At 47.4% G+C, this 15,162-nt stretch overlaps 1 protein-coding gene across 1 annotated transcript in view; it reads right to left on the minus strand.

Moving 5' to 3' along the window:
* Positions 1–6,372: 6,372 nt before the first annotated feature.
* LOC144819200 (uncharacterized) overlaps positions 6,373–15,162 on the minus strand; it is a 115,974-nt gene continuing 107,184 nt past the window's right edge. Inside the window, exon 5 of the mRNA XM_078677175.1 lies at positions 6,373–7,637. Within this exon, the coding sequence (XP_078533301.1) occupies positions 7,565–7,637 (73 nt within the window). The 3' untranslated portion in view covers positions 6,373–7,564. The remainder of the gene's footprint in view (positions 7,638–15,162) is intronic.

Genomic DNA, 15,162 nt, shown 5'->3' on the forward strand with positions numbered 1-15,162 from the left:
CACATTCCACACACCACATTCCACACACATTCCACACACATTCCACACACCACACACCACACACCACATTCCACACACATTCCACACACCACATTCCACACACATTCCACACACACATTCCACACACACCACATTCCACACACCACATTCCACACACCACATTCCACACACACCACATTCCACGCACAACATTACACACACATTTCACACACCACATTCCACACACATTCCACACACATTCCACACACCACATTCCACACACATTCCACACATCACATTCCACACACCACATTCCACACACATTCCATACACCACATTCCACACACATTCCACACACCACATTCCAGATTCCACTCACATTCCACACACCACATTCCACATTCCACACACATTCCACACACCACATTCCACACACATTCCACACATTCCACACACCACATTCCACACACATTCCACACACCACACACACCACATTCCACACACATTCCACACACCACACACACACATTCCACACACCACATTCCACACACCACATTCCACACACCACATTCCACACACCACATTCCACACACATTCCACACACCACATTCCACACACATTCCACACACCACATTCCACACACATTCCACACCACATTCCACACACATTCCACACACATTCCACACACCACATTCCACACACCACATTCCACACACCACATTCCACACACATTCCACACACCACATTCAACACAACTTCCACACACCAGATTCCACACACATTCCACACACCAGATTCCACACACATTCCACACCACATTCCACACACATTCCACACACCACATTCCACACACCACATTCCACACACCACATTCCACACACATTCCACACCACATTCCACACACATTCCACACACCACATTCCTGTTGGACCCGGCCTCATGGCGTGGTCCTACCCCTCCCGCATGGCGGGCCCAGGACGATATCCGCCCTCCACCAGACCTCGGGCGGCCCCTTCGGCCCGATCCTGCACGCCCCAACCCCACAGGGCCGGCTACCATCCCGGTCCACCAGCGCAGGCCTGACCCCAGCGTAGGCCCATCACGACCTCAGCACGAGGCCGTGCCCGACTCCATCTTGGACCCGCCACGTCACAACCACGTGGCCTCGGCCCCAGCCCAGGCCCCAGCGCAGCCCAGACATCGAGGCACCAAGATCCACCCAGGTGGTCGAGTAGCCACTCGACAGATCCCGGAGGAAGGGGAGTTTCGATGGGCCTCCAGCCGTCCCCGGACGCCTGGTATCGATCACCCCCCGGCCTCCCTGGGCGCTGGCTCCACCCCCCTGCTGGGTGTCTGGACACCATCATCCCGGCCCCTCTGACCCCCAGGCGCGAGGGTCCGGACTTCAAAGACCTCCAGACCTATATCTGGGGCAACCCTGGATTAAGACTTCAGTTGTATCCTGGACTGGAAGCCCTGCTGACGCTGTCACGGCCGACACCAGACGAACTCGCCCGTAACCCGATGACCTTCTGAGAGCCTGCTGGCGCTGCCGCGGCCTACCTTGCTGAACCTTCCGAGAGCCTGCTGGCGCTGCCGCGGCCTATCTTGCTGAACCATCTGAGAGCCTGCTGGCGCTGCCGCGGCCTACCTTGCTGAACCTTCCGAGAGCCTGCTGGCGCTGCCGCGGCCTATCTTGCTGAACCATCTGAGAGCCTGATGTACCTGTCCACTCCTCCTGCCCTCCATTGCCCAATTCTATGCCCCATCATTGACCGCCTACTTAGCCTCTGTGCTTAGCTTGCTGCCCCTATTCTCCTTCCCCCTTCCCTCTGATGTTTGTGTGCATGCCCCCGCTCCATCCTTTTTGCCCACCATGTTCCATGGACCTGCCACTCCTGTCTACTCTGAGTGTTCTGTTGAGCTGCCACTCTGCTCCCACCTACCTAGCATGGTCCATTTTACTGCCACACCCTTCTGCCCACACTGGTCTGCGGTGCTGCAACTGCTCCTCCTACCTACCCCGCGTGGTCTGTTGTAAGGCCCCTTCCCCTGAAATCTCTTGTCTGTGCCCAGGTCCTGACCCTCCCTTCTATCCTCCATGGTCCTTTGTGCATACCCCGGCACCCTCCTTCTTGCCTGTCATAGCCATTGTGCTGCCACTAACCCTCCCGCTTGCCATGCATGGTCTTCTGTGCTGCCATGGCCCCTCCCACCTTCCCTGTGAGGTCCGGTAGCTGCCCCTGACCCCCCCACCTCCCCTCCATGATCTGTGTGTATGCCATTATAGTCTCACAGTTGCTCTCCATGGTGTGTCTTGTTTCTAGTACCCATCCTGCCTGACTTCCATGGTCATCTTGCTGCTCCTGCCCTGCCCGCTTGCCCCCAGCCCTCTGTTTCCATGTGCAGACCCCTATTCCCTCCCTCCTGGCTTGTCTGTTCCATTTTAATGCCCCTGATCCGTCCCTCCTGCCCCTTATGGTCCGTTATGCTGCAGATTTCTCTCCTGTCTGTCCATTATGGTCAGCTAGCTACCATTACCTCTTTCCCCTCTGTTCTCTCTTGTCCATGTGCATGGTCCTGTCCACTCCCTATTGCTTTCTATGGATTGTTGTGCAGCACTCCCGTCCCGCATGCCCTATGTGGTGTATTGTGCTGCTGCAAACCCTGATGCCTGCCCTGTAGGGTCAGTTTGATGCACCTCTCCATGTCCCTCCTGTCCTCTGTTATCCGAGTCCATGTCCCTACTCCAATTCCTCCTGCCTTCCATGATCCAATGTACCATACTTGCTAACATTTTGAACTTGGTAAAAGGGAGATTTTGAAAAAAACTGGGGTATTGATTTTCTCCTTTGACTTACATTGAAAAAGAGGAGATTGTAGACAGGAGGCAGAACAAATAAAGCCTATTTGGGCTTAAAAACATTGGACGTTTCCTGGCTGAATCAGGTCTGTTGGCATGTATGGTTGTACTATCACTGCCTCTTCCTTTTGCCCACAATGATCTATTATATTGCCACAGCCTCTCTTGCCAGTCCTGTAATGTTGGTTTGTTGCCCCTGCCCCCTTTCCACTGCCCTCCATAGTCTGTTTTGCTGCCACTGCCCTTCCTGCCTGCCCAGTGTGGTCAAATTGTTGCCTCCGCACCCTCCTACCTGCCTTCAATTTTCAGAGTCCATGCCCTTGCCTCTGCCTCTCAACAGTATCCTAATGAACAACTAGATTGCTAACATTCTATATTTATTACAAAAGTGTGGAATGTCTGAGGGCATCTTGATGTAATCAAAACTGTAATACCTAGAGCATTTCCTTTAGAAATGACATATATGAGAGGGTCTTATTTGCATCACAATTATGGTTAGTGCTCTAAAAAACTAAAATGAGGACTTATTTTCTGAGTTTTCAAATAGCGACAAAGCACTTTTAAATTATTTGTTATCTTTATTTTTTTTTACCAGTTGACCACTTGATTAAATGTTGCACTTAGGGGGAGAGGATGTGGTGTTACTTCCAGAGCTGCAGACTTTGCAGCTGGGGAACCAGGTTGGAGTTTCTGCAGGTTTACAAGCACCTTGCGCCTCATTTACGCCGCCGTTGCATCACTTTCGTGACGCAGCAGTGGCGCAAATCCTGCGCCATGGTGTGGGGTACTTACAACGTGACGCATCTGGGAGATGCGTCACGTTGTAAAGCCCTGCGCCACATATAGGCGTTCCTGCGCGGGGGGGGGGGGGTTCCGGCGCAGGAACGCATCCTAAAAGTGGGTGAGTGAAATCTACAAGATTCCACTCGGTCTCTTTTAGGCCAATGCTGCGTCAAAACCCTGCGCCTGCTTGAAGCAGGCGTAAGGCTTGTCGTAGCATTGGAAGAATAGGGCCCCCCAGAGCATTGCTGGAGCTGCGTCGCGCTTGCGACGCAACTTCAGCAATGCGCCACCTTTACGGCACAGATCGGTCACGCATCTGTGCCGTTTGTGCCCCATGGTGCGCCGCATTGTAAATGCGCCGCATCATGGGTGGTGGAGCTGCGGCGCACAATTACTGGTGCATCCCTGCTGATATGCAGGGATGCGCCAGTAATTGTAAATCTGCCCCTAGATCTCCCATGTCTACAACCAAAATGAATTTGTTCTTGTGTGATGTAACCAATGCTCATGTAAAGCACTCCAATACCTGACAAGTCTGCACTATATAAAACTGCAAAAACACAAAAAATAAAAAGTGTTTTGCACACTTCTGTCATTGGGCTACGTGTGGGCTACATCTGGGTGATATGTGTGCTACACTTGGGCTCTTTTGTCTCGGGTGGCCATCTTGGGAGATTTATTTGTTTTGAAGTTTCCTAATTTCCTCATTTACTGCAGTCTCTTCAGTAGGACATGCTTTCAGTTTTTTACTTTGATTCCATCAAGAAGGTATTCTGATATGTCACACATTTGCCATAAATTCTGAATGTTACCACTCTAGTTGCTTATTAGATCAATGTAGTAAAGCTACTGCTCACCACGGAAGTCTGCTGCTAGTATTAAAAGCGCATGTTTCAGTCTGCATGTCAGAATTTTTTTAATGAAATATAAGAGGATTTGAGAAGTCACTCAAAATGTGCCCTAATTTTTCTTTCTTCAGCACTAATCATAATTTCTATGGCAAAATGAATCCCCTCGTTTTGTTCCTTTTTTAAGTAAATGTTTTAAGTGTTACCAGTTTATTCCAATCAAGATGGCTTCAGGTGTGCCATACTTTTGTTATAAGTAAGACAGTAAGAGCTCTAGTTGTTCTTAAGAACACTCTGGGACATTCTTTCAGTGAGCTATACGTGGGCTACATCTGGATGATATTTGTGCTACATTTGGGCTCTTTTGTCTCTGGAGGCCATCTTGGGAGACTTATTTGTTATGAAGTTTCCTAATTTCTTCATTTACTGCAGTCTACTCAGTAGGAAATACTTTCAGTTTTTTACTTTGGTTCCAGCAAGAAGGCATTCAGATGTGTCACACATTTGCCACAAATTCTGAATGTTAGCACTCTAGTTGCTCATTAAATCACTGTAGTAAAGCTACTGCTCACCAGAGACGTCTGCTGCTGGTATTGAAAGTGCATGTTTTAGTCTGCATGTCAGTATTTTTTAATGAAACAGAAGAGGATTTGAGAAGTCACTCAAAATGTGCCCTAATTTTTCTTTCTGCAGCACTAATCATACTTTCTATGGCAAAATGAACCCCCTTGTTTTGTTCCTTTTTAAATTAAACATTTTAAGAGTTACCACTTTATTCCAATCAAAGATGGCTTCAGGTGTGCAATACGTTTGTCATAAGTAGGACTGTTAGCGCTCTAGCTGTTCTTTAGAACACTCTGGGAAGCTGCAGCAGAACACAAAGGAATCAACTGACAGTCTCTGCCCTTGTTGGATGTACATGTTTTACTGAGAATGTCAGACTTCATTTTAGCTTATAGATCACCTTCCAAACCTCTGTGGAAAAAGCAAGAGAAAATAGTCTTCTCTCAAACATATTAATAATAATATTAATCCACATTTGTAAAGCGCGCAATCACCCGTAAGGGTCTCTAGGCGATGGGACCTCGGGAAGATTAAGCAAGCTATTGCCCAGAGTCACATGGTGCTGGGCTAATCTGCCGCCGGTGCCGGGGATCGAACCGTGATCACCAGATTCCGGAGATAGTCGCCCTAGCCGCGGCACCACACCTCTTCCTCAACATAATTCATGATATCCCAGCAGAAGGCTTTTTCACATGGTAAAATCACCTTAGAACACACCACAATTCCTAAAATGAGTATGGTACCATCAACAAATGATGTATAATCTAACTAAATTCTTAACACCTTCTATTAACTGCAATGCTTTTTAATGAGGTGCTAACATGTATATTGGTCCCAAGATGGCTGCCAACACTTCTTGGATGAAGTACTGACAGCCAATCAGATCTTACGAGGAGATGTGTTGTTAGGCTCCGCCCAGATATATTTATATTTCTTTTTCCATTAATATTTAAAAAACTATTTACTGAATGGATTTACACCATTTAACAAAAAGGGCTCTTTCTGAACCAAGGGCTACCTTTTTGCCAAATTTGGTGTAATTCCGTTCAGCAGATTGGGATGTAGCCGTGTCTAAAGTTTCCTATGGAAAATTGCATGGAGAAAACACATTTTGGGACCCCCCTTTTTTCTTGGCCCCCGCTTTCAAGATAAGAGCAGACCGGAGTTGGCCATAAGTTTTGAAAATGTAGCGAAGATAGAATGTTGAGATTTTCCTATGGTAACTGGTCCTAACTATAACTACCTACTGGTGCCCGCCAGTATGTAATATATATATATATATATATATGTATATATATGTATATATATATATATATATATATATATATATATATATATATATATATATAAACACTTATATATTAGGGTTATAAGGGATTTGTTTAGGGCTGGGCAGGGGTATAGAGTGGTAAGGGTATTTTTATGGTTTAGGGGTGGGTAGGGGCCTTGGGTGGCTACTGGGAGATAAGGGTATTTTTAGGGGTTAGGGTTGGGTAGGGGCATTGAGTGGTACATTTATTTTGAGGGTTTTAGGGGAGGGGCATAGAGTGGTAAGGGTAATTAATAAAGGGATTTTGGGGAGGTTCCCCAATAAAAATAAAAATTAGATTAATTTATTTATAAAAGCGCAGGGGATTCAGAGCTGTCCCCCTCCCCAAAAATATATATTTATTTCACTTTCATTATTTCTGCTTAGCTGAGTGGAAAAGGCATGCATTGAAATGTTGTACAACCTTTGGTTAGGGGCTTGGCACCAGTCAGCACAGACTAGGAGTAATGGGCCCAGGGGACAGGTGGGAATGTCTCAAGGTCCTACAGTAAGTATAAATCTGCTTGAACAAGTGGAAGTCCTAACGGGGCTGGTATATCTTTAAGAGCCCCTTTTCCTTCTTGGGAAGGGTCTCTCTGTAGTAAGGGCAGAAGTTGGTTGGCAGTCTAAGAGTTGAACAGAAGGACCCTAGGTCTGTCCTGAGGCACGTGTGGTGCTCTGGTGGCCCCCTTCTCTATTCCCATTGGTGCAACAGTCCTGAGTGTTGGTGAAGCGCCCAATCAGAGTCCAAGAGGGCAGACCCTCTCGCGTTCCCCACTTGAGAGTGAAGCATGCTTGTGTGTTGACCTCAGCAACCAGCTTTTCCGTGTTATGAGTGTCTGTGGTCATATAGCGGAGATCCTGGACAACCAACGCCCCTTTGGGGTCACTGATGGTAGACAAGGTTACGCGTCCTGATATGTGACATATCTAGTGCTCAAGCCCCACAGGTTGCCTCACCTTGGACACTGCACAGGTTCTGACACCTCATGTTCCCCAACAACAGCCTACCCTGTGGCACCCTCCGGGTGGGACAAGGGGGTGCTCGGTGCCACATATCCGATAATATGTGGCAGTTTTCAACATAATGCTGCCACAGCATGATCTATTCAGATGCAGTCCTCTTTCATCGAACAGCTGCAAAGGAGGTTGGTGTTCCTGGCTCTTTTGAGGGTTTCCAATATCAGAGCTGAGGCTCACTCCTCCACAGATCCCAGGTTACACCGATGACTTCTTCGGGCGGGGGTTCGTTCCGCGAGGGATATTTTCATAGATGGGAACCGCACTTGGCCTAAAGGGAGAACATAGATTTAAAAAATGTGTCAATGAATATCTCAAATATCACAATTAATGTTCATTTTTCTCTAGAAACATAACTGTGGGTAAAAAGCAAATTATGCTTCCTACTCCAAGAAATGTTGGTGAAGACATCTGAAGAAACATCTGCAAGGATGGGGCAAACATTCACTCTCCACTCTACAGACCTCACCTGCACTAGTAATAATTTATCAGCACTCTAATACACCTCAGAGAGCTAAGTGCACATTCTATGACAGTTTTTTGCATAATCTGAAGGGCTTTTTTATGGGATATTGGCATAAGACAGCGCGGCAAGGGAACTTGCTGTGCTCCCCAACTCCAAATTTAAAGGGCAGGAATGCACCGTATTTAAACAATGCGGTGCATTTGTGTTCTTTCCCCCTGCACTGGTGCTGGTTTGCCAGCCTAGCACCAACCTAGGCACCCTTGCACCATGGTGAAGGGTACCTCCGTTGCATGCAGGATTGCTTGTGCAGGATGGGGCACCTTCCTGCCCAAAACCAATCCTAAGATACATTCTCCTCTTTTAGATTGGGACCGAGCCCAACACCACCCTCCGTGGCATTCTGCAGCACACTTAGAAAGAGGAAACAGTCTTAAAGCAATGTGTTTGTGCAGGAAGGTGTCCCTTACGGAGCACAAAAATGATCCTGCCTGCAACGCAGGTCTCCTAGCACCATGGCACAGAGTTGCTTGCATTTTTGATAGACAGCAGATTGTACCCCAGCACTAGCAGAGAGCAGCAATGAGCATATATTGGTAAGTATGGTGCATTCCTGCCCTCTCTCTTTCACACAGCGCAACACGCATGATAAACCAGGGCCCTGGTGTATTCACCCTGCTGACGTTTAGCAGTGTTAGAAAACACTCCTTACGGAACTAGGTGCCAGATAACATCCTAACTAATAGGTCACATTAAACACATCAGACACTGCAAGTGGCACTTGTCTGCGGTGTGCGCTGGATACCAGTCCTCAGGGCAGAGTAAAACAACCAGAGGACTCATGAATATCTTATGACTTAAAACATTTTTGCAGCTAAAGTCCTATCAATGCTATAGAATGTTCTCCAATACTATAGGCCCCATTTAGGGTTTGGCAGAACAGACCTCCCTACAGATTGGTGCAGCTCCCACCACAAAAACAAGTGGTTCCCTTGATCTATTTAGACATGGGGAGTCCACTGATTATGTGTCAGGGCAGCCCCCGATGGCACCCAGTAGTTGGCAGGGCTCGCTCACCAGAAGGCCGTCGCCTTGGGATAGGGAAGACTTGGGGGCATATTATCAACACCGACGTTAAAATTATCGCCACTTTAGCGGCAGGAATCTGCCATTAAAGCGGCGATAAAGGTCTTGATAATATGCCCTTGAGAATTCCAATAGAAGCCCATGTTCACACCAGAACATGGGCTTTTATGGGAATTCACAAGGGCATATTATCAAGCCCATTATCGCTGCTTTAGTGGCAATTTCCTGCCGCTAAAGCGGCGATACTTTTAATGCCGTTTCTTGATAATATGCCCCTTGGTTAGGGATGACCTATCGATGTAATTTGTGGGGAGTCAACTCCTGCTGGTCTTTAAATCTCCCCCAGCCTCTTTTGTGTTTCTGCAACTCATCACCACCAGCTACCAGGTCATGGGAACGCCATAGTGGTACCCTTGCAATTTGGGGGAAGTAGGCTTTGATTCTGGGGTTTTTCAGAAACAAACCCCGCTGTGGCGAATCCTTAATGAAAACCAAAGTCCCCTGTTGGTGGTAGCCCTTCCATCATTTATAAATATACACACCACTCAACAGGTAGTGATGCCAAAAAGTACTGGGTGCACCACGGAATGGACTGAAGCCCTGCGGGTTCCATGTAATGCCCACCTGGGTCCACTAGCAAAACAGACACAGTCATAGTGCCTGGGGTGACCAACGTTGGTACAACTGGCAACTTCCACCATAGGATGGATTACCCGGTGCAGACTACAGTTCAATGAGGGGCCAGGTTCCTATACCCCAGAGGGTATTGAACATTCTTGCCACAATGCATGTAGCACTGGAATGGCTCAGTGTGGACACAGCAGAGGTCTGGGCACATGCGCTACAGGTCTCAGCAGCATAGACAAGGCATTGGTAGGGGCAGCAAGGCCCTTCTATGCCCCAAGAAGCTTCTTTAGGTCCTAAGAGGTAGACACAGCTTGCTGTGCTGCTGGTACTCGCATACGACGAGGTAAAGCAGAAGTCTTAGGTTGCTAAGCAAGGAGCCCCCAATTTTGAGGGTAGGGAGCACTGCAGAGGCAAAGTGCGATTTTGATTCTTGCCAATGCAATTTTGCAGTGAATGGTGAATAAATCCATTCACTGGTCCTAGTAGCCTGGGCAAGTTAAAAGGCCAAAGGTCACCAGCTATCGTCCAGTCTGTTTTATGTTTAGCTCTGTCCTCTGAGTGCCATCTGCCAGTCCACCGGCCAGCGTTAGAGCTATGGTTCCCTCTTGTGCAGTTATAACAATGTGAAAGAGAGCAGTGCTCAAGAGAAGTGCATGACCCGGAAACTCTTGAAAAGGGAGTGCAGGCAGAAGAGGATCTGTCAGCTGATACTGGAGGAGGCACAACTTCCCTCAGCTGGACTGTCCTAATCTACACTTATGTGAACACCATGTTCAGAAGGAAACTTAAGACTCACCTATTTGGAAGGTAGGTGGCTGTGATGGCTGCTGGGACTGCTTACCCCACTTACCATAGCGCGGGGACACGCATTTGGGCGTAAACCAGGCGCTCTATAAATCTCCCTAATAATAATAATAATAACCCCATGGGTGGAGGGTCAGGGTAATAACTTCATGGGGAGGGGGTGTTTGGTGTGTGACCCCCCCCAAATAAATGCATATTAGGCATAGACTTAATTTATGGGTTGCCAGGGGTCACAGCTGCGACCCCTGGCTTGCCCCCTGCGACCCCGGGTACTGCCATTGCGACCTCTGGCCTCAGAAGTGACAAAATCAGAGCCAAGAACAGAGGAGAGGTCTGGATTCCTTAATTTTAGCCAGTTTTTCTTTATACTTTCTTTATACTTTACTAGAATGTTCTAATTGTAATACAAAAGGGAGCACACTTGACTGGACTGAGACCTTTGACTGATGTGGTAATTGAAAATGTTTTTAAATATATGTTGTGTATGTGCTTGCAAGTAAGAGTGTGTTTATGTGTGAGAGAGCGTGTGTATGTGTGATCATGTGTGTGATCATGTGTCTGTATGTGTACGAGTAAAAGTGGGTGAGAGTCAGAAACATTGGGGGCCCATTAGGATCACGGGTGGATCGTCCGCCACCCATTTTCCCCCGTCATATTACTATGGCGGGGGAACCGTGGCGGATGGAAAGTCCGTCCGCCGCTTTTCAGCTCGGTTAACGAGTTCACCGGGCAGAAAAGGGTTTAATATGGTGGCGGTGTCTGTTAGACACCGCCAACCATATTACCATGGGTGCGGTAACATGCCTTTCCCGCCACGGAAAGGCATGTGGGAATAGACTGCGGGGGCCCATGCGAGCCCCCAGAGGGGTGGGAGGTGCATTTGGGTGGTGCCTATGTTACCCTCCTGCAGTTCCATGCACAGCGTGGCAGGCACCGCGCGGGGCCTGCCATGTTGTGCATGGAAGTGCGCGACATGCCTTCCTGGCATTGTGGCAGGCGAGTGCCCGCCACAATGACAGGAATGCAGGATACGCTCGCAACTGTGGCGGGCGCATCCTAATTGCCCCCACGGGACCCCGCCCTTATGGCGGCGGTCCAGTTTCCTGATAGGATGGTGGGCGGACATAGTCCGCCGGGCCATCCTAATGGCCCCCTTAGTGAGGAAGATTGTGTGGGATTGAGGCTCAGAGTTTCTATTCTTTGACCCAAAGCGACGCTGCACCAAAAAAAATAATTAACCAGATCTATTAAGTATGGTTCATGGTTTCTGTCCCTGTTTGTTGATGCACTTTTGGCAGCCATGCATCAACACACACTCCATTGTGCCACAGTGCAAGGGTCTGTGCATGCTTTGAAGGATCGGTTTTGTACTGGAAAGGGGTCCTTTCCCACTTGTACGTCAGCTGTACAATGCAGCACACACACAAAGTCGGAAAAATAAGAAGAAATAAAAACATTCCTCCTCGTTATGTCTGCCTCAAGGAGTCGTAAGATGTTGGCACAAATCTCTCTCTACCAATGTTTGTACATAGGTTTTTGCATCAAAACCACTGGGTGATTGCATGGGAACGCCTGCGCACCACCCATAAAATGCCCACTTGACTCAAAACACAAAGCAGTGCATAGCACACTTTTGTGTTACTTTGGGCTACTATCCAATAAAAAATGTGGATCTGTGTTGGACAGTAAATACCACCCTAACTCTTGGCACCAGGTGTGCATCACATAAGTGACACAAAGATGGTGCAAAATGTTGGTAAACCTAGGCGTGAGTGTCAATATGTATGACTGAGATTAATAGTGAATGTGAGAGAGTGAGTGAGTGAGTGAGTGAGTGAATGAGTGAGAATGAATAGGAATGAGTGTAGGAAAGTATGAGTGTAATGTTAGGGTCACGTCACATGCCTTCCTGGAAAAATTAGGGTTAGTGGTCACACAATGTTATTTCCTGGAATGCCATTAAGGTCAAAGGGTATGTGATGTCACTTCTGCTCCCCCTGGCATTACGGTGAAACAACGCCAACATTTCTTAGCTTGGTAGTGGGGTCCGGTGGCCCTGTGTTGGGTCTGAAATGCATGTGTTGGGTTTCCGTGTGTGGTCCACGAATAATGGGAAAAACAGCAACCTTTTATGTAACACAGGAGAGAGAACTCTCCTGCTTCACAGAGAACGAAAATATACATCTGGTGGCTGAATTCCAAAACGTAAAACCAGATAACCTGGAATCAATACCAAATTATGTGATGGGATGCAAAGACAGAGCCTCCTTTTTGATTATCACACATGAGTGCAGGTTTAAATACCTGAGTTCAGGACGTGCGCTTTGCAAGCACTTCTTATGTTCAGTTTAATAGTCGATAAAGCTGCTCCAGAGATAATAAATATATGGGCCGCGTTTTGGATATACAGGGCTACTGACTTGCCTCTTAGATCACAAATGACATTGTTATTGGGGAGAGCCTAACCATTATTTTTTTTTAATTCATTTTAAAGAACGATATTAATCACTAAGGTGAAACGCTTCCATATATTAAAGACATGTTGAAGAGACTGTATCGTATTTCTACGATATGTTTGTTGCACAGTTTGATTGCCAAAAGTTTTCATGGCTCGGTTCATGCCCAGGCTCCAGACCCTTGGCTCAGTCCCTGCTTACCCTATCAATTTTGTGCTGTGCGGTTTGTACCTGGGGCCGCCAGTCACTTGATAAAATGATTTGCAAAAGGAAAGGTCTGGCAATAGAAGCTCTGCCGACAGGCACCGATGTGACAACTCTACCATCAGGGCATCTTGTAGGGGAGAATAAGAAGCGTGCAAGCAGTGAAAATACATTTGAAATAAGTGATCCCAGTGCAGGGACTGCAGGCCGGTGTGTTATACACGACCGTAGTCATGAGTTTGCAGGGAGAAGTACCATGCCCAGGTCAGAGGGGCAGTGGTGTGGTTTGAGGGGAGGTGGTGTTTGGGGTGTGACACACCCCACATGCATTCTTGGCTTGTTAGTTGGGTCTGGGGTCCCGAATCGGGTGTGCTGTGTTGGTGTCAGTTTTCCATGCCATTCTCATTTTTCTAAGACCATTTAACTTGTTAATTTATTTGGAGTGGAAACTTAAATATAAGTAGTGACTGCTTTATAAAGAAAGTAGTACATCTGCACCATAGAAGTACTACTTGGGTGGGTGCAAATTATCTACTTTTTGGAATTTGCAAACATTGGCAGTAGTAGGTTTGGAAAGCTGTGCCAATCACAGGTTTCTAGGCACATCACTGGCAATCTAACATCTAAAAGGTGAAGGGATGAATACTTGCGAATAGTCTAACCTGTGGAAATCACTCTGGGTAGCATTCCAACTCATCATTCTTCATCCACTGTGCCTCTCTAGGTGGAGGCCACCTAATGCAGATCACTACTGACCCTGCTCCTCATTGGAAGAGTCTGGTGCAAACTTTGGTCATCTCACTTGACCACCCTGTGGCCTACTACCTGTGTAGTAGGGAAGTTTGAGATTCACACCCCCTAAAACTCACTGACTAGGCTACACCCCTGTGGAGGACTTGAAGGAGAATGTCGTTTGAGTGCAAAATGGCGTCACCATGGTGTGCAGCATAGTGTACAAGGGCGTACCACTACGAAAGCAAACTTGGAGCCGCAGGTAACCTTTGAGGGAGTTGCTTGTATTCGGCATTGCCACTGGATGCTAGTTTTGCCACCTAAGGGTGTTCATTCAGGTCTGGATAGGGTAAAATAGTTCCTCCACCAAGGTGTGGAGTCAACACATATACGGGCAAAAGGTCCTAAAACTAGGGGGCATATTACCAAGGGCCTTATCGCCGCTTTAGCGGGAATTTTTCCCGCTAAAGCGGCGATAATTTTATCGCCCTATTACCTAGCTGTCGCTAACACCAGTTAGCGACAGCTAGTAGGAGATAGCGATCATCTTGGGGCTCACTTTGCATGTCAGCGATATTTATCGCTAACGACATGCAAAGTGGGCGTGCCAAGATGTTAGCGACTGGAAACAGTCGCTAACATCGCTATCTCCTTTTACCTACTTTTGGAAATAATCGCGCTAAGCGCGATTATCTCCAAAAGCTAACGCCTGCCCAGAGCAGTTCTTAGCCATGTTATCCAATGGTAGGTGGATAACATGGCTAAGAGCATTTGCTCGGTAATGCATGAATATCGCTGACTTTACAACAATATTCATGCATTTTGGCCGATTGTCATCACTTAGGAGATAAACCTTGATAATTGCAAGGTTTCTAAGCGATACAAATAGGCGAAGCACGGCGATAAAATTATTGCCTCCAACCAAGCTTAGCGATAATTATCGCTTATTCTTGGTAATGTGCCCCTAGGTGCTTTCCTCACATCTCAGATTGTAAAAGAGGAAGACGAGATACAGTGAGATTACCAGCTTCGAAGCGATATGGTGATATCTCATTTACTCAAAGGGGATGTGGTAAAAGCGTAGTGTCACAATGTTGCTTCACCAGCAGAGTAAGGAGGTCATATGTTAAGACATGAGCATTTATAGTCTCTTGAAGTGTGTGTGTGTGTTTGTGTGTGTGTGTGTGTGGCAAGACCAACGGTTGGTAAAGACACAGTTAGAGAGCGGGAACAGTGATAAGTGAGAGAAGGAAAACAGGTTTTGAGTGGGGTTGGGGGTTAGAGCAAGAAAGCCTGGAGGAGTAGGGGAGGGTAGCATGGGAGGGAGGAGTCACAGAGAGATCTGGGACATAGAGAGAGCAAGGGTGGGTAGGATCACAGAGAAAAGGGGGGAAACAACCTTTACAACGCAACTTTTACAGCGC

Source organism: Lissotriton helveticus, chromosome 2_1 (genome assembly GCF_964261635.1).
Source record: "Lissotriton helveticus chromosome 2_1, aLisHel1.1, whole genome shotgun sequence".
Lineage (NCBI taxonomy): Eukaryota > Metazoa > Chordata > Amphibia > Caudata > Salamandridae > Lissotriton > Lissotriton helveticus.